The following is a 19,595-nucleotide window of genomic DNA, read 5'->3' as shown; positions in this document are numbered from 1 at the left end:
CCTCGAAAGTATTACTTCTTTCTACATCTTTGTTGATAATGAGCATTTATTTTGAGTACAGAAAAGATAGATACATTGTTGCCTATTCAGCCTAATCGAGGAAGAAAAGCTGTTCTGCAGATCCCTCCAGCCCTTTGAGTAGGCAGGGATGTTTTTCTTCCCCCACCACTTTCCAGAGCACTGTAGAAACACGCTGCCGTTCTTAAAAGAGTTTCATCCTTGGGGTGCGTTTTAAAGGCTATACAGTACAACAGACAGACATCTTTGCCTAGAAAGCACAACATCTCAAAGGTGGGCAGAAGTGCTTGTAAACAAGGTTCCCTCCCCCAGGCCTGTGACTCTAGGATGCTGCCCGCGGGATGCTACAGAGCCTGTGGGTTGGGCCCTTTCTTTCGGCTCTGCATCGGAATAAATGCAATTTCTATAGAAAATAAAAATCAAGATAGCCATCCTTGCCACCCCTCTGCTTAGGAAAGGGATTGCTGAATTTTCTTAGCCCTTCATTGGAGGAATTGAATGTGGGAAGGGGGTCAGTGGGGATAGGTCCGCTGCTTTGGGATGACTGACAGAGGGTAGGAGTCAGGAGGCAGGAGGTCTCACTGCCCGCCGCCAGTGCCAGCGGCAGAGCTGTGGGATACTCCTCAAAGGTGCTTAGCTTTGGCAAGCTGGGTCTTCAGAGATTGCCTTGTCACCTTATATAGTCTTTGACGGAGCTCACTGGAGCTCGCAGGCTAATATCTGAGCCTTTCTCCAACTGGCTGTCTCCACACACCTGCTTTCATGATGGGATGTTGGCAGCAGACATTGGTCTTCTCATAGTGACATGGAGTTTTGTGGTTTGTTTTGTTTTGTTTTGTTTTTGTCTCTGCATATGCCCCAAAGAGGCAAGGCCAGAATTCATCAAGTCAGTTCCCAGCTGTGAGTTGCCACCCTGGATGACAGCGCTGGCTCTTGGGTTGGCTTGAGATCTCTTAGACTCAGGTTGCCAGGGCTGGTCGGGCACTTATTGAGCAGTGGGCCCTCTGTGCCTCCTCTGAGTGGTGTCTAGGCAGCATGGGGCGAGGGGCGGCTACCCACACCTTGTTTTTCTTGAGCTCTCAATCCTGGCACGGACATAAGAAAAACTGTGATGTTCCTCCATGACACATGCCCAAGGGCCTGTCTCCCCCTGAAACTTAGGGTGGGTGTCTGAGCTAACCCCACTAGCACCGCCAAACTGAGGACATCGAGACAGGCTAAATGGGCTATGAGAACCTCCAGGTCATGCCTAAGCCACCAGACCTGTTTTTCTCCACCTTGTAAGTGGCAGGATGGTGACATTGCGGCTCTTCTTCCCTGGAGTTGAGAGATAGGCACAGTGCACAGTGGGACCTCACTGGGACCTGTCTCAGCTCCCAGTAGGATACACCCTGGGGTAGGAGTTATGGCAGGAAGCTGACCAAGCAGTCTCTGCAGGAGAATCAGATTGTGGCCACAGCCTACAGAAGGCTGGGGAGAAGGTAGAAAGTAGGGCTTCCTATCTCTTACCTCTGCCCAGCACTGTTTAGAGAGGCACTACCACCAGGCACCAGGTTGGGGAGGAAGAGATACCAGATAGGGAACAGTTCATCTAAAGAAAACCTTCCCAGGTGAGTTTGTGTGGTAGTGGGACCTGTGCATGTACAGGTGTCTACATATGTGTGGGATGTGTCAGTGTATGCACTTGGGGTATGTCAGTATATATTTGTAGTTATAAATATGCATGTTCATGAGTTGTGTGCACACTTGTGTACCTGGAAGAGATGGGGTAGCCTGGAAGAACCAGTGGGACTTATAGGCTCGGTCACTCACACTATCCTTTCAGGGCTGGGGATCCGAGCCTGGGCTGGGGTGGGTGAGCCCTGGGAGTTAGTTGGCCGTGGTTCTGGTCCTGGCAATGGCAGCAGGTCAGATGGAGAGCCTGCTCCACACACGGCTTCATAAGGTGGCAACGTGTCCATAGAGACAGTGTGGAGGCCACTCTGACCCCAGGTCCTCTGCTCTTGCTGACGATGGCTGTGGCCGTGGCCTCTGTCTGAGTCAAGGGCACCACTCAGCATGGGGCAGGAGTCAGTCATCGAGTAGGGTGGTGGTGCATCCGTGGGGACATACAGCTGAGTGGCCCCTGGTCCCACGCATTCTTCATAGCTGTGAGAGAAGAGTTTTCACTCAGGGATTATAGGTTCCAAGGCCTTAGGGATGGACGAGTCTGTATTCTGTGTGGTGAGGAGCTGACTTCATTGTAGAATATGGCCAGTCTCACAGATGCTAGATCCATGAGACCCTCTAGTCCCCAGGGAAGACAGTCTGACATCCTTAGCTGGTCAGACTTTACCCTCACATCCCATGTTAACCCGAGCAAGTCCTTACACCCCTGCCCCTCTCTCTGGGGTTTTAGATTCCCTGGAGCAAGAGCAGCCACTTCTGCCTGTCTAGAGAGATGTCCCAACCTGGACACTGAATGAGCCTGGTAGGACCTGTATCGGTATATTTCCTGCTACATTAAACTCAGCATTTTGGGAGGAGCTAATGTGGGAGGAGTAAGGAGAGGAAGAGGAGGAGCTAAGAGGCAGAGATGTAGGAACCATGGAGAACCACGCTGTGGGTTCTATTTCTGCTCCTCCCACTCAGCACCTGGGTAACTATTTCTATCATAAGGTTAGATATTGGGTTACAACTCTAATTGTATGGGCATCTTGTTTATTGAGCATTACCAATTATATAAAGCCTTTGGATAGAATTAAGCACTAGAGTCTCATTTCTACCGGGTACTGAGTGGATGGTGGGATGGTCTGGGCTCAGCCCAGCCTTGTGGAGACAGTGTGTGAGATTGGCAGAGCCATCTCCCACTATGGTGTCTCCTGAGTGGCAGGGCTGGTGTCTCTGGCTGCCTGAGCTGGTGGCTTGAGCCGACCAGAGGCGAGAACACACTGCCACTCGTGGCTTTAGGCCTAGCCTAGTTGGGAAAATGGCGGGCCTCGTAACTACAAGCCAGATCAGGTGCGCCATTATAAATATTACCAGTAACAAGGACCCCCTGAGATGTCTCCACTGCTGTTTTCTAGATTTAGGAGGGAGTCTCTGGGACCCTTGAAACCTTAGCGGTAGGGCTAAGAGCACCTTCTGATCCTCCCAGAGCCTCTGGTGGGAGGGAAAGAACATATTTGCCAGGACCAGGGTCTATGAGAACTCAAATGTCCAAGAAGGCACTGTACCATTGTACCCCAGTGAAGGCTGGCCATAATGATTCCTGTCCCACTGAATGGTTTTTGGAATCTGGGGAATCTGGATGTCTCACCCCAAGCATAGAGGCCTAGTGTCTAGCAAGCTTCCTTCTGTACTCCTCCCTTGTCCTTGCCACTGCCCTTGAGTCTCCTGGAGCAGTGGATTTAACTCCTCCTTCCCAGGCTCTACAGCCTATTTCCTTGTGTAAAGTAGGAAGGGTGACTTGATTTACGGAATTTTTCTTGGTGCTAAGAAGGCACTGTGGGTAGTTGGGGAGCACATGGTTCAGAGTGGACCAGAATTCTATAGCTCCCGAAGGTGTACCCTGAGGACATGCCAGTCTGTTCCCCTGGGAGCCCAGTTGGTTTAGCCTGAATGAGGAAGGCATTGGACACTAAAGGGAACCCCTCTTGTCCTTGTGGTTCATCTAAAGGACAGGGCTGACAGGGGCTACTTCGATAAATGTAAAGGTGCACGGGGGTGGGGTGGGGAGGGGGAGTCTGGGAGGAGGTGAGGCTGTCTGTGAGTCAGAGCTATCCAGGTTCGTATTGGATGGGAATGGGCTGCCAAGAGCCCATCCTGTCTGGGCTAACTGATATCAGGATCTAGGCAGGCTTTTGGCAAGAGTGTGAAGCAGGTTGGGGATGGGACTGGAAAGGCAGGCTGACCGCACAGCACACAATGGAGACCCAACCGGTGATAGGGGCTAGCCAAGTCTGGGGACTTTGGCTACACCTGCACTGTGTGAGAAAGACTGATCTTGGGGTGGGAGTGGGTTCTTGGTGTCGCAGACAGAAGCTCAACAGATTTCCCTCCCTAAATGAATACTGATTCCATAGTCATGATCCCAAAACACCCCACTATTCTTGTCCCCAAGGAGATCCCTGGAGGAATTTATTGGGGCTCAGGAAAACTGTCATGAGATCACGCCAAAACTATGAGGCGTCTCTCCTCATCGCCCATCAGCCTGAAGAAGGCAGCTGGTGTCTGTAGTCACCCTGGCAGCATCTCCCAAGTCATGTCCATCCTCAAGGGGACTTGCCTGGAATCCTTTTGTATTTATACATGGGGGCTGAGGTTCTCGCCCTGGGTGGGAAATCTTTTTACCTAGGGGCTCCCCTGCTCTCCCCACCATGGGGCCTCCTTACCCTGGTGGAGAATCTGGGTACAGCTCCCGGAGCACGGTGACATCCACATCCCCCTCAGAGCTGATGTCCAAGGGCGGGGGCCAGTCCTCAGCAGGGCTACAGGCATAGGGCATCCTGTGACTGGAGTGGCTGTGTGTGTGTCCTCCCGATGCTGCAGAGAACAGAAGCGTAGGCAGTGCTAGGGACTTCCCGAATAATAGCCATCTATCCGAGGTTTGGAGGCCCCCCCACCCCCATGACCATCCCCTTACCAGACTCAGCTGCTTCTATCCCAAACACCACTGCCAGAATGTGAGCCCTGTGGAGTTCTGGGAGTGGGGGTCACAGAGAGGAGACAAGGCTGATCCTATCCTGAGGAGCTTCCAGGGTAGATAACAGTTTATCCCAGGGCAGTGACAGCACTAGGTGGTACCTGCTAAGCTTTGATAAGTTAGCTTGGCCACACCCTCTTCCCTCCAACTGAGCAAGTCCCCTTGATGATGGACATGACTCTGGAAATGTCACCAGGATGTTAGCACAGGACCGTGGGAGAAGAGACAGGTGTGCTCAGTGCACATGTGACTCCAGAGACTAATTCCCAGTCCCCATACAAATGTCTCCTTACTTTTGACCCAACAGCAATGGAAGAATCTGGATGAGGAACCATATCCATAGGTCCAATTGTGGGGTTATTCACAGGAGTCAAGGAAACTCTCAGAGGACAATATTATAGATATATTTATTCATTATTGGTAGCACTGCCTGTCTGGCAGGTCATGACCCTTATTTTATCCCCCATATTGCCTGTATCTTAAAGGTTTTTCTATAATGAATACATATTACGTTTCTACTAGAAAAAATAAACTCCATATTAGGTTGTGAGAAAGGAGAGGAGGCTTATTCTTCTTCAGGTGTCAGCTAAAAAATGGGAGCTTGCAAGGATGTGAGAGAGGAGAGCCAGGAGGAGATGAGACCAAACAACAGAAACTAGCTAGAGCCACTGGGCACTGGAGCTGGGGTCCTGCGCTGGCAGCACTGCTCAGAAGGACCTCTGGGCTCACACAGGGTATGGAAGCTGGAGCTTGCTGCTTTCCTTGTCTCCCTGCCCCTGACCTGGGGACTACAGAACTCATCCTGGTTCTGTGTGAGATGTACCACAAAGATTTGTAAAGGTCAGTCCTTCCATAGCCTCTGACAAACCTCCCCTGGGCTGCAGGTGGGGTGGACCACACACAGATCCTGCTCTCCTGGATGTCACCCTGTGACTGAGGCGGGAGGGCATGGGTATGAGGGCAAGGAAGAAGGGTGGGGAGAATCCTGGTTTACTTTCCTGGTAGGGATGAGGAGGGCTGGGGATACCTCCCAAAGGAAGTAAACAGCCTTTGAGCCAGGCCTGGGCAGCTTCAGAACAGTGGCTGGGCAGAGGTAACAAAAGGCTGGGTGCTGAAAGAACATGAGATGCATGGGGGTGGAGTGGGGTGGTGAGGGGTGGGGTAGTAGGTGCTGAGTGGGAGGAGCAGGAAGGCAGAAAGAATGTCCTGGGTCTGCCAGGATCCACGGTTAAGGTAGTACCTGGGTTCCTCATGGGAACATAGGTCTGGGCTGTATGTATCCTTGACTCGTCTGCTAGGGAGAGCTTAGTCCCTGTGGGGACTCGGGGCCTGGGCTGGCTGAGCTTCTTTCTCTGTCTGTGCAAACCTGCTTGACTTTTCTTTCTGGTCCCAGCTGGCTCAGAGAGCATTTCACTAACAGATTGGCTGTCTTCCATTGTCGCCACTCTCAGTCTTGTCTAAGATCTGGCCTCTTGCTTCTCTCTAGACTTCCAGAGGAACAACATCTGTCTGCTGCACCCAGCCCTAAGCCTATAGTTGACCCCTTAGGGCTGGGCAGGGTCGGTCTGAGTGCAGCCAGGTCAGCTACCCAGGACTCACATCTCTAATCTACCTCTTACAAGAGGGTGACCCGGGGTCCATTGTTCAACTGCTCCAACCTAAAGTTTGGACCAGCAAATTGAGGTGGGGAGCACAGCTGTTGGGAGGAATATTTTTGCATAATGAGATTATACAGAGGAAGTTACAGGACTCTTTCCCACCAGTCCCAGCTGGCTCTCCCAGCCTTGAATGGAGAAGGCCCTGAAGATCCCACAAAACAACTTCAGCTACAGGCAGAGGCCCTGCATGTCACCGGGAAGTCTCCTTTTGTTTTCTCATGGGGCAGGTGGTCTCTAGTCTGGCTAGTGGCTCTGGCTGCCCGTGGGCCTTGTTCCTGCCACAGAACATTGTTTCAGAAATGAACCCTTCTGTTTCATTGGTGATCCCCGCCAGGAATGAGATGGAGTCAGGTGGCCATGTTCTGAAAAAGTTCATGCATTCTGACTAGTTGGATACTCCTGGGACTGGCCCCCCTCCCCCCAAATAGCCACCAACGTATGACGAGAAACTCCACAATGAGTTTTTTCTTTGTGGGCTCATATTTTCACTGCCCATTCATTCCGTCATTCATCCATCCATCTATCTGTGTAGCTGCTCATCCTATCCCCACTCCTGCCTGGGCCTCAAGTTCCCATTTACCCAGATCATCTGTCTCACTCAAGCATATGACTCAGTCCACCTCTCTATCTCTCCTTCTACTCCCATTCATCTATTTCTCCATTTGTCTATCCATCCATCATGCCCATTTATCCATCCATTCCTTCCACACACCTATCCACCGATCTACACATTCAATCTCTTATGCACCTACTCTACTGGCCTATTTCACCCACCAATCCTTCTCTCCATCCATTCATTCTCCCACCCTTCCATCCTTCTACTCAATCATTTCTCCTCTTATCCATATCTCCACTTACTCACTCACTCATCCCTTTCTCGTCCATTGACTCATCTACATACTTATGCTTTGATGTAGTCACGCATCTGCCTATCTACCCTTTTATCTATCACCCACCACTTACCCAGCCTTCCATCTTTCTACTCATCCATTTTTATTCATCTCTCTACTCACTCATCTGTTTGTCCATCCACATCTCTCTACCCATCCACCCACCTAACTGTCTTCCATTCATCCCATCATCCACCCACCTACCTATTCACAAATTCACTTATCTTTCCATTTATATCTCCATGCATCCATGAATCTATGAATGCATCCATGTACCTATCCATCCATGCATTCATCTATTCATGCATCCCTGAATCCATCCATGTATCATCCATGCATCCATCCATCTATCCATCCATCCATCCATTCATCTATCCATCCATGTATGCATCCATCCATCCATCCATGTATGCATCCATCCATCCATCCATGTATCCATGCATGCATGCATGCACCCACGCATGCATCCATCTATCCATCATCTATCCATCCATTCATCCGTCCATCCATCCACCTACCCATCCATCCATCCATTCAGATGCCATCTGGACAGTATCAGTACAGCATGACCAAACAGTGGCATGGGCTGAGAAATATGACACACTTCCCATCTGACTTTCAGCCTCTATAGGTCCTTCTCTTGGTAGACCATAGGCCTCTTCATGCTGTGGGACATAATAGTGGGTACCTGTGTGCTCTTCCTATAGACCAGGATACTTCCCTGACCCCATAGCAGAGATTCTACCTCCTGGACACCTCCTTAAGTCAGTCACAGTGGTAGAAGTAGCATGACTCAGAGCTCACCGTGGTCCTGCTCGTATTCTCGGTGTCGGTGCCGGCGGTGGCGGTGATGGTGATGGTGGCGGCGATGGCGATGGTGGTGTCGCTGGATCCGGGCCTGCCTGTCCCTTCTGATGCTTCCCACGATGATGGTGATGCAGGAGAGAGTGATGACCACACCTATGACAGCGCTTGCCACCAGCACTGGAGACACTAGCAGGTGGCTGTGCTCAGAGCTCTCGGAGAACGTGGTGGGGTAGAAGTAGCTGGTACGGTTGTATCGTGCTACTGTAGACAGAGAGAAAGGACATTCAGCTGGGTCCCAGGGCAGCCACAAACCTTATTTTCTCAACCCTGATGTTCTGGGAGTCATTTATCTCTAAATAAATGGAGGAGAGTCAAGGTCAGGCATTTCATCCTGGTTGTTCTTGCTATGGGAGAGAGAAGCAGGATTTCACTCAACTGCTCAGAGGGGTTTCTGTTGGTTGTTATTCTGAAGTAGGTTATCCTACTTCGTTTCCTCTGGCCTCTCTGCTTCAGTAGTCCATCTAACCCACAGATAGGAAAACTCAGGTAGGGGAATGGGACCTGTTCAAGGTAGAACTGAGGCTCAAACTGAAGAATCTCAGTACTAGACCAGAAGTCTCTTCCACTAAGATGTTAGGCTGAAATGTCTTTACCAAAGTCTTGGGAAGGCAAGAGTATAAGGACTTGGGGCAAGGGTGTCAGGGAGGGGTCAAAATTAGCCAGAGTAACCACAGGCACCTGCCACATGGCTCAGGGATAGCTGTCATCTCAGTAGTTGAGTACCAATGAATTCCTCCAGCTCACGGAGGGTGGTGGTCCAGGTATCCTTCATCACAGGCAAGGTGGATGGGGCTCAATGTTGGAAGAGGTCATCCCACAATGAACCAGTTACCCTGTGGTAGAACTAAGCCAGAAGTATGGCTCTCAAATCCAGAGGGTCCTCTGTAGCATCTCTGCCCCCTTGGTGGGGGACTTTCTTGAGATGTGTTCCCAACCTCTGGACAGCAGTGGAACACAGATTCTCGGCCTTATTGGACATCAGGGCATGGCAATCATGGGAAGGAGGAAGTTAGGTCATGTCTGAGTCATGTTCTGAGAGGGGTTTCCATTTGTCTGCCCACAGCCCCATGGTAGGTGCACCTGTTGCTTAAGACTCTATGACGTTTCCAGGCCTTGCCTTTGATAACACTTTGTGTCCTCATGTCCAGGCTGGGTGTATCAAAGGTGCCTAATGTGTATATGGTGTGAGTGGCTCCAGACTTGAGATCAGATGGGAGAATGCCAGGGAGGGTTTGAGTTGCTTTGGACCATTGAGGCTTCTGTCTTGGGCAGTAATCAAGTGGAGTTTGAATGGTAATCCGCCTAGGTAACTGAAGAAAGACTTTTTATTCTGTGTGAGGGTCTCTACATTCTCCTTTCAATGGTGGCTGCTTTTCTCTTCAAGACCCTTCCCAGTGCTAACCTCAAAAACTCCACCCATTTACCCCCAAATCCCCAGCAACCCAGTCCCCGGAAATGAAAGGTTGGTAAAGAAAGAATTAGGGAGCTTAGCTGGGACTTGAACATGCCTGGCAGTATGATGGCTCATGCTGGGGGCTATTGCCGCTCATTGGTCATCATGAGTAGTGGGTGGGTCACTTTATCCCTGCCTGATCCCCTGGTGGGACGTGCACTCCATGGTCGTAGTTAGGCCTGCATGCCTCTCTTTTGTGCTCTCTCTCTCTCTCTCTCTCTCTCTCTCTCTCTCCCTCTCTCTCTCCCTCTCCCTCTGTATGTGTGTATATGTATGCATGTTTGCATATGGACACGTATACATGGAGGTGCATGCACGTGGAAACCTGAGGATATTCAGAACCATCCTCTACCATTCTTCCACTGCATTCACTGAAGCAGGGTCTCTCAATCAAACCCAGAGATCACCAATAGGGCTAGTTTCAGTTGTCAGCTGACTGGAGATTCTTTGACTTCTGAGGCTGGGATTACAGGGCCTCCCAGCCCACTCATAATCTATCTGACTTCTGAACATCTGAACTCCAGTCTCCAAGCTTGGGTGCAAATGCTTTAATCACTGAGCCATCTCTCCAGCCCATATGCACACTTCTTGACACTCTGATAGGAGAATGTCGATGAAAATTGATTCTTGGGATTCTATGAGGGCAAATACAGGCCCTATTTTTAGAGGCCCTACTATGCGTAGACTTAGTGCTAAGATCTCAGTTCTTCTTTGACGTCACGGTCATCCAAATCTTCCCATTTGGTGCGAAGACACTGTGACTAAAAGCACTTAGATAACTCAAGTGCCGTTAGGTAACGGAGGCAGGCTCTCTCTGTGCTGTGGTCCCCTCACTAAACAAGTCAGGAGGAGATGAGAAGATGCATGTGGCAAGTCCTAGAAACATCACCAAATACGGTGGGAAATCTTTCAATGGAATCGCCATACACTATAAAGAATTCAATTATAGCAGAAAAGACAAATGGAAGACTGGAGACACACACACAAAGGTGAAAGCATGCACAAGCACAGCTGTATCAACTGTCATGCTGAACATGATTTGTAAACCAACCTGACCAAGAGGCAGAGTCCCTCAGGCTGAGCAACTGTCTGTAGGCATCTCACTTGGGAACCAGAATTAAGAGTGAAGTAATGGAAAAATATATACTATGGAAACATTTATAAGATGGCTGGAATGGCTGTAATCACTAAGAAAAAAAAAGAAACTTTAAAAACAGGAAGTCATTAGAAATAAAAGGGATGTCTTATAATAAAAGGGTTAATCTTTCAGGAAGCCACAAAAACTAGAAACATATATTCACTTAACAACAGGGTTACATTAAGCAGAGGCTAAAGAACAGAGGAAATCGACACAGTACAACAGCTGGAACTTCAGTATTCCATTTTCTATAAAATTGGGTAGAAGCCAGGTGTGGTGACACATACCTATAATTCCGGCAAAGGAGAATCATAAGTTCAAGGCCAGCCTGGGTTACATAGTGAGACCCTGTCACAAGGCAACTAATGAGCTAGCCAAATGGGAAACGAACAACCTAGCAGAAGAAAAAAAAAAGAATACAAGACTTGAACAAAACTATAAACAAATCAGACCTAACATCCGCCCACAGCACTCCGCCTGACAGAACATGCATTCTTCCCAGCACCGTGGAAAGCGTTTCAGAATGGGCCATCTGCCAAGACGCAAGATGAACTACAATGTATTTTAATGGATCAAAACTGTACAAAGTATGTTTTCCGATTACAAGGAAGATTAGAAGGACCAACACCAAAAAATTTGTGAAAATAATAAATATATAGAAATTACACAACACACCAATAAGTAGATAACAAGTCGAGAGAGAAAGGCACAGGGGAAATCCAAACACACATTAAAATGAGTTTGATGTGAAATGATGCTATTGTAGTGGCTAAGGGATATTTATAGCATCATGTGCCTGTATACTTTTAAAAACGATCTCACATCAACAAATAGCTTTTTCCTTAGAACACTGGAAAGAGAAGGGAAAACTGGAGTTTGTGTAAGAAGAAGGAAGGACTATTAGAGTAGATATTTGTGAAATGGAGACTCAGAAGAAAAAGAGAGGTAAAGTCAGAGTGGCCATACTTTATTTTATTTCTTAAAGATGAACACAATAGATGACTCTTAAGCTAAAATGGCCAAGGAAAGGAGGGTGGAAGGAGAAGGTTCAAAATACTATAATCAGACATGAAAGAACATTATTACAGATCCTACAGAAATACTAGTTTCAAGGAGAACTGTCGGGAGCCAAGTCCTAGCAGAAAGTGGCTGTCATCTTTGCAGCCATCTCGGGCCATAGACCCTGACAAGAGACTTGTTTTATATTACAGTGCACACTGTAATTATACATTTCAATAATTCCTTCAAAAATTACACAGACACATTCTGAAGTAATGGAGTCTTAGAACCATACATAACAACTTGACCAAGGGGAGGATGCTGAAGGTGGTGGAAGAGGCCAGAGTGGATAAACCATAGTCTCTCAGCCCTGGGCACATGGCTATCATCTCTGGAGGCTCTTCACAGGAGGCCCTGTGCCAGCATCTGTCCACCCAGCCAGTATTCTCCTCTCATATCCACAACCTCTGTAGCTCCCTTTCAGTGACAGCAGCTAGTGACTTCCAGGCCAGATATTCAACATATTCAACATATGTCACTGCTACAAGAAAATGACACGTGGCCTGTGGAATCAAATGTTCACTAAGGCATGTTAGTTATCCATTGCTGTCATCAGAGATTATCACAAATAGATCCGTTGAATAGCTGACCTCATTGTCCTAACAGATCTTCAGGCAGACGACTGGAATGGGTTTCACTGAGCACAAAGGTGGGTTTTTTCCTCCCCTCTTGGAGTGTGGTGATATCTTGGTTTTAATGTGCAACGTGCCCCACAGGCTTGAGTGTGTGAATGCTTGGTCCCCAGCTGTTGCAGTTGTTTCAAGAGTCCCTTGTGCACATGAGTGTAGCTGGCCGATTGATCACTAGAGGCTGGCCTTGAAGGTTTTACGGGCTTCTGCTCTGGTCTGCACCACGTAAACAAGTTGATAGCACAAGCTCCTGCCATTACAGCTTCTCCAGCTACCATGCCTTCTTCTCCTGATGAACTGCACCATCTCAAACCACATATCAGACGCACTTTTCCCTTAATTTTCCCTCTCACTTTGTAATACTGACAAGAAAGCAGCAAACCCAGGGGAAGATCGGCTTGTTTGTCAAGGTCACCTGCATCCCTGAACTCCTGGCCTAGCCTTAGCTCCACCACGACCTGGGCCCTTATCCTTTCTCCTCTTAGGGCTCTGGTTAGACTGGGCTAAGAACAGTAAATATGAAAGTCAGTGGCAGGGCTGCAGCAAGCAGGTGCACCAGGCAGCAACACAGACAGTTGAGCAGACAGGAGACTAGCAAAAGCCAAGACCCAGCTCCTGGCCCCACTCTGTTTTGTGTATCTAAAACAACTTTCATTTAGAAGCAGCTCTAGGGCAGGCTGTGAGGAGCTGAATGCCTGCCTGGGGAGGCACAGTGCCAATGAAACCCCACATGGACTCACTTCTCTCTGGATCCTAGAGTGGGCTTAGAGGTATGTGAGATCTGAGGGCCATGTGGTACCCAAGACAGTGCTGTGTCCTGCACAGGCTGGGTCACCTGGCACCCAAACGTGGGGCAGCACGAGCCGGATCAGAGAACTGTGAACAATCAAATGCCAGCAAATTGGATGTCTTGCCTGAAATGAACAAATTTTTAGAAATATACAAAGCTGGATGAATAGAGCCGGGATAAACCAAAACCTCTAAGCAGATTTATCGCTGGTGAAGTGATGAAGAAAAACAATTCCACAAGGAGCAATCCAGCATGAGACTGCTTTGTTGGTGAATTGTACTCAACATGTAAAGAATAAATAACCTTAATAGGCACAAAGTTTCAGGTTTGGAAAATAAAAGAAAGTTCTGGAGAGGATGGTGATGAGAGTTATATATATAACATGTGGACAGACATTCTGCACTTCATCTGTACAGATAAAATAATTATGTGTGTATAATTGTTATATATATATATATATATATATATATATATATATATATATATATATATGAATATATAGGAATGCCAATTTTTATAGAATTCTTTAAAATAATAGTATAGGTGAGAATGCTTATCAACTTATTATGTGAGGCTATGTTTACCTGGATACCAAAACCAGACAAAGGTACTACAAGAAAATAAAAACAGTCCAATACAATATTTATAGAGCAAAACCTTCTGCTACTGTGCTTGTAAAATGCGTTGCTTGAATTCATGACTTCTGATTTGTCATGATCAAACAGTTCTTGGATATGACAACAAAAGCATGAAAGACTGAAGGGAAACAGATAAATGTAACGTCTATAACCTGTTTGTACCAAGGGAGACTCTGAAGGAATGCAATCCACAGAATGGGAGAGAAATGTTTGAGAGTCAGATGTCTCAGAGGGTATGAGCGTCTAGATATACATAAAGCGCTATTACCACACCGGTGATAGAAAGATTGTGCCATTAGAAGTAAGCCGTGATCAGAGTAGACATTTCTCCAAAATACAACTGGCCGATAAACACAGGAAAATGTTCTGGGTATAGTGGCACACGCCTTTAATCCCAGCACTAGATGAGGCTTAAACTGACAGATCTCAGTGAGTTCGAGGCCAGTCTAGTCTAAATAGTGTGCTCCAGTATAGCCAGAGCTCCAGAGTGAGACTGTGGTGGTTTGAATAAAGTGGTTTGAATAAAAATGGCTCATAAATTTGAATGCTTGGTTGGTCATTAGGGAGTGGTGCTACTTGATGGGGGGGGGGGGATTAGAGGGTGTGGCCTTGTTGGAGTGGGTGTGGCCTTGGGGAAAGTGTCTCTTTGGGGTTTCAAGTGTCCAAGCCCAGTCCAGTGTCCCTGTCTATCTGTCTCTGTCATTCTGTCTCTCTGTCTCTGCCCCACCCCCACCACCTTGCTGCCAGCAGATCTGGAAACAGAGCTCTGAGCTTCCTCTCCAGCCCCGTGTCTGCCTGCATGCCACCATGTTCCCCACCATGATGATAATGGACTAAACCTGTGAGCCTGTAAGCCAGCCCCAGTAAAATGTTTCCTTTATCAGAGTTGCCTTGGTCATGGTGTCTCTTCACAGCAATAGAACACTGACTTAGACAGAGACCATGTCTTGAAAACAAACAACAAAAAAACAAAACCCCAACAACAACAACAACAACAACAACAACAACAACAACAACAACAACAACCAAAGAAAAGGTGCAGCGATTCAGATGGCTATAACCAGTGGGATCAATAACACCACGTACTGTGGAGGAATGAGAATTTTCTAGACTGTCCATGGGAATGCACATGATACTATTGGCTGCTTTCTGAATGCACTCTGGTCCTTTCCAAATGTAATCTCAGATGATCCAGCCACCATCCCCCTAGGCATACACCAGGAAAACACATCTGTGCAAAATTATTATTCAAAATAATATCATAATACCCCCCCCCCCCCCAGTACACAGAATACAGCTTCCTCTTTCTCAATCTTTAGACTTCTCCTGAAAGCTACATCCTCAGAGATTACTGAATTTGGAGATCTGGTGGTATGATTGCTAGTTGTGGATGCTTTGGGTGGCAGGCCCTCACAGGAGGTCTGTAGGTCACTGAGATACACCCTCCATGTGAGATTCTGGTGGATTCTCTCACTTTGTGCTCTGACTAGAGATGAGCGTGCTGACATGCATTTCCTACCCATTGTCACTCATGTAGTGAGGTGGCCAAACCAGGCAGATTAACTTTACCTGGCACTATAGCATATATATATATAACATGTGCTTTCTTCAGACGACACCACTACGTTCTCATAATGCCTCACTTGCTCATGTGTTTGTTTAGTTATTGTGATCCTGTGTCTTCGTGCTCCTTGCCCACCTTACTAGTCTGTTAGCCCCCTGAATACAGACATCCCATCTAACTTGCCCAACTCACTGAATCTGCAGCCTCTGGCCAAGTGCCAGGCACACAATAGATGCTCATTAAATATCTGCAGGATGACCGAATAAACTGCAGTGGACTTGGTTGGCTCTCTGTTTTCTATTAGGCTAGAATCCGGTTTCTCCTCTCTTTAACACCTTGGATTTTAGATGAAGTGCCAACTTCTCATTTTTACTGTTGGCTTTTGTTTTCTGTTTTTCTTCATGATGCACAGATGAAGAGTAAAACTCCTCTGCACCCACCTACCCCCCCCCCCCCCCCATTCCAAAAGGATTGTTTTAAATTGTGCTGTCTGACCTCTGCGTAGGGCTAACATGTAGCATGCCTTCCACTGTTTCATGTCTATGCCTGTGACAGGCACTACTAATCAATCATGATTCTCCTCCCCGTTTGTCAGCCTTTAGTATCCTTTTCAACAGGGGCACTCCTAGGACTTAAGCTGCCTAGAGCTGGTCATGAATTGGTACTTTCAGCTGTCAATCATTTTGTGTGACACAACGCACCATGCTGTCCCTCCCAAACCAATGGGCATGCTCCTGTTTCAATTTCAGAGTCAAAGGCAGGGACTGTGGTGTGTAGGGTGTGCACTGTTGGGGAACAGGGAGCTCACGGCAAGAGTTTTGCTCCCAGTGAGGCTCTGGGCTGTCTCACTCTGAATCCAGATGTGGAGAGGGCTGGGAACACACTAGTCATATGCTGATCTAAAGCAAGATGTACACAATACTAAAAAGCTGTCACTGTCAGGGCTGCAGGTGCCTGAACTGTAAACAGTAGGCGATGTGTGCATGTATGCATGTGTGTGACTGTGCACATGTACATATATACCCCGTCTCCTTTGCTCAGTGGACAGAACCTGCTGCCAACAAGTGCTCTAGCCCCAGGAGGCCACCTTGAAGATGTCCCTCCTTTCACCTGCTGCAGCAGAAGATGAGAGCCTTGCCTTGTCTGCGGACTCCAGGCTCATTATGAGTTGGATGGAAGATGGCATCTCCCATGCCTGTAGATGAAGCCAGTTGGCGCCCTGTCTCTTGCATGGCTGGCTGGGAAATTAATCTCCCAGTCACCATCACCCACAGAGGAGGCGCTGCTTTAAATTATGAGAGCAACTCTTGCAATTTCCAAACTCAGGGCCATTTTATCAAGAAGATAAATATGACTGCAGAGGAATAACATGACAGCCCCCTTCAACCCGCTCCCCCCTCACCCCCCCACCACCCTGTCCCTTGCATCAGCTGGGGCAAGGGCAGAGGAAGAAGCAAACTTTGTCTCAGCCCCTGACTTCTTTTCCAGGCAACTTCTCCAAAGGCACCCAGGGCCAAGTACACACACCACTTCACCATGTACACAATTCTCTGATATGCCACCATTCCTCAGAATGGGTGATAGCTATCTCCAGAGTACCTACAGTGTGGCTCTACGAGAGCATTTCATTTAATTCAGTGATGGGATCCCCAGGTAAAAGGTAAGGGAGCAGCCAAAGGAAGGTTAAGGAATTTCCCCAACATCATAGAGCACTGTAGAAAGGGATCTGTATCAATGGGAAGCCAGAGCCCCCTTGCTCTATATTCTGATAAAGGTCTGGGGACACCAGGTGCTGTATCCTGGAAGCCCAGGGTTTCTTATGAAAAGAAAATTTCTCTTAAAATGATGCCTGGCTTCCAGGCTATGTTCTGTGTTGTCAGGCTGTGATCTAGGCTTACTCAGGCCAAGTTAGCAGGACACTGCTGGTGAGATACCAAGTTTCCAGAGGTGCGAGCTCATGTGTCTCAAGCAGGTACACGCAGAAGGGGTGGGGGGAGCCTAGGACTGGGCCATGAGCTACTGCTTGTGTTTTACCTCTGGGGACATTCTGCACTGCAGAGTGGGACTTGCAGTTGTTGAACATGCTGTCGCTTTAACAGGAATTGCTGCACACCAGGCAGTTGACACATCCTCTGCACAAAGGTTTAGCTCATTTAAATCCCCAGAGGCAGGCATCTTTCCACAGGAGATAAGAAAGCAGAGGTACAGGGCTGGTCGAAGGAATGGAGCCGGGGCTTGGGGCAGACTGCTTTTTACGATTCAGGAACTTGCGATCCAAGAAGACTTGGTTTGGAGCCACTGAAGGGTGGGCACATATTCTTTCTGTCTGTCACTCCCCTCTGCCGAGGGCTAGCTCAGAAAGAAAGCCCAGGAGCCTATGAATGGTACCAAGAGCAATCAGTGATTCACAGTTCTTCGAGCCTTGAGGAGGATGGAGTTGCTCTCTTTCATTCTCACTTCTCATTGGCTCGTCCTCTTGTCCATCACTCACCCAACTCTCCAAGGCTGATTATAAGGTCCACAGACACGTGCAAGTCAGAGTATGCACAGCTCTGATGAACAAAGAGAGTTCATCAGGTCTTATGGGATTTTTGTTTCATTTTACTTAGTTTCTGTTTTGAGATTCTGTGTAGTGTCTTTCTATGTAGCCCAGGCTGGCTTGGAACTCACAATCCTTCAGCTTCAGCCTCCTGGGTGCCAAGATTACAGGCATGTACCACCGTGCCCAGGTTCCAAGATTACAGGCACCATGCCCAGTCGTAGGTCAAGTCTTGAGGAAGGAGTCCAAAATCTGGGGAGGACCGCCAGTTCATGATAAATGGGTTTGGCAAACTAAATTGCACAGTGGAAGAACTTTGGGGTCCTGAGGAGGGTCAGTGTTCATGAGGAATCATGAGAGGTGAAGGCTGCAGAGAAAACTGATGGAGAGTGAACCAGGAGTCACAGGCAGAGCCAAAGCATCGACTCTTAAAAGTCAAAGCAAGAGGCTGTCCTTTGCCTGGGGGGCAAACGGTGGCATTGTCATAGTGTTTTAAGAGAGCCTGTAGGCTGCAGAATGGGAGGAAGATGGGGCAGAGGCATGATGGGAGGCAGGAGACTTGTGAAGAGGCTGCTGTATCTGATAAACATGGAGCTGGGGATACAGGATGCTGAGAACATGCTCCTACACCATGTAGGGCAGACCACGTGGTCTTAGACCACCAGCAGACCACCTGGCTTAGGCAGATGCAGCTTGAGGCCACAGCCTAACACTGCAGAGACTTTCTTGGCTCCATCAACCTATCTTCTGAACAAGCTTTGGAGACATCACAATAATCTCCTATTCTGCAGGTTGGGGTCCTGAGGCCCCACGGGGCTGGTGTGGTGCTGGGATCCATGGGCCACTAGTATGTCAAGCAGTTCTAGGGCTTCAGGGTTGATGGTCCCGGAGTGGGCTGGGACTCACTCATACTAGCTCAGAAGGTCTTAAATGATCTGTGTGGATACCACTGTCACTCCATTTACAGATGAAGACACTTCACTCTGGGGGGCCGAAGTACCGTGCTTAAGAGCATATACCAAGTGTACGTAGGCCTGGGATCTAAACCAGGGCTCATCTGGATGTTCGTGAAACAGTGGAGGTACAGAAAAGGCACTGTGATTTGCCTGTGGATTTTTCCCTTAGAAGTTTATGCTCCGGAAGTTGAGCCTCCAAGTAACAGTGGTGAATGGTGGTGATCTTCAAGAGGGCAGGGCTCAATGAAGGGATTGAGATAGGTCATAGACCATTGGAAGTGCTGGTCTTGGAGCAAGTTAGATCTTATGGGAGTGGGCTGCAGGATTGTTATGAGAGAATTAATATGGACCCTCTCTCTTTCCCCTCCCCATCCCTTCCTCCCTCTCTCCATCACCCTCTGTCAGGCTCTTAGTAGAAGCCAACACCAGTGCCATTCATCTACATCTCCAAGTCCATGAGCCAACATAATTATAAAGTAACCAACTTCAAGTATTTTTGTTGTTGTTGTTGTTAGCAACAAAAAGACTAAGACATCGCGAAAAGAGCATACAATGGAAGGGACCAGTGTCCTAGCCTGACTCTAAGACTCACTTGTTAGACTTTGTATGACTTTGAACATAGTCCTTTCTGGACTTGCTGTTTGCCATAAACTGTTCTCCCTGCAGGGTAGGTAGGTGGGGCTATGAGGGCAGAGAGGGGCTGACAACCATG

At 48.1% G+C, this 19,595-nt stretch overlaps 1 protein-coding gene across 3 annotated transcripts in view; it reads right to left on the bottom strand.

The window, feature by feature from the left end:
• Positions 1-28: 28 nt before the first annotated feature.
• The window catches only part of Bean1 (brain expressed associated with NEDD4 1), a 47,352-nt gene continuing 27,785 nt past the window's right edge, over positions 29-19,595 (bottom strand). Inside the window, exons 1-5 of one of the 3 annotated variants that reach the window (XM_076915708.1) lie at positions 17,423-19,231; positions 8,055-8,318; positions 4,392-4,542; positions 1,831-2,166; positions 29-1,103 (exon numbers count right to left, since the gene is read on the bottom strand). In XM_076915708.1, the coding sequence (XP_076771823.1) occupies positions 1,070-1,103; positions 1,831-2,166; positions 4,392-4,542; positions 8,055-8,318; positions 17,423-17,471 (834 nt within the window). In that variant the 5' untranslated portion in view covers positions 17,472-19,231 and the 3' untranslated portion in view covers positions 29-1,069. Of the gene's footprint in view, positions 2,167-4,391; positions 4,543-8,054; positions 8,319-17,422; positions 19,240-19,595 lie in introns of those variants that run through there. The other 2 variants (XM_076915710.1, XM_076915709.1) reach the window with 2 other exon arrangements.

Source organism: Arvicanthis niloticus, chromosome 18 (genome assembly GCF_011762505.2).
Source record: "Arvicanthis niloticus isolate mArvNil1 chromosome 18, mArvNil1.pat.X, whole genome shotgun sequence".
Classification (NCBI taxonomy): domain Eukaryota; kingdom Metazoa; phylum Chordata; class Mammalia; order Rodentia; family Muridae; genus Arvicanthis; species Arvicanthis niloticus.
Note: the sequence above shows the minus strand (reverse complement) of the source record. Positions and strands in the feature narration are given on the sequence as shown.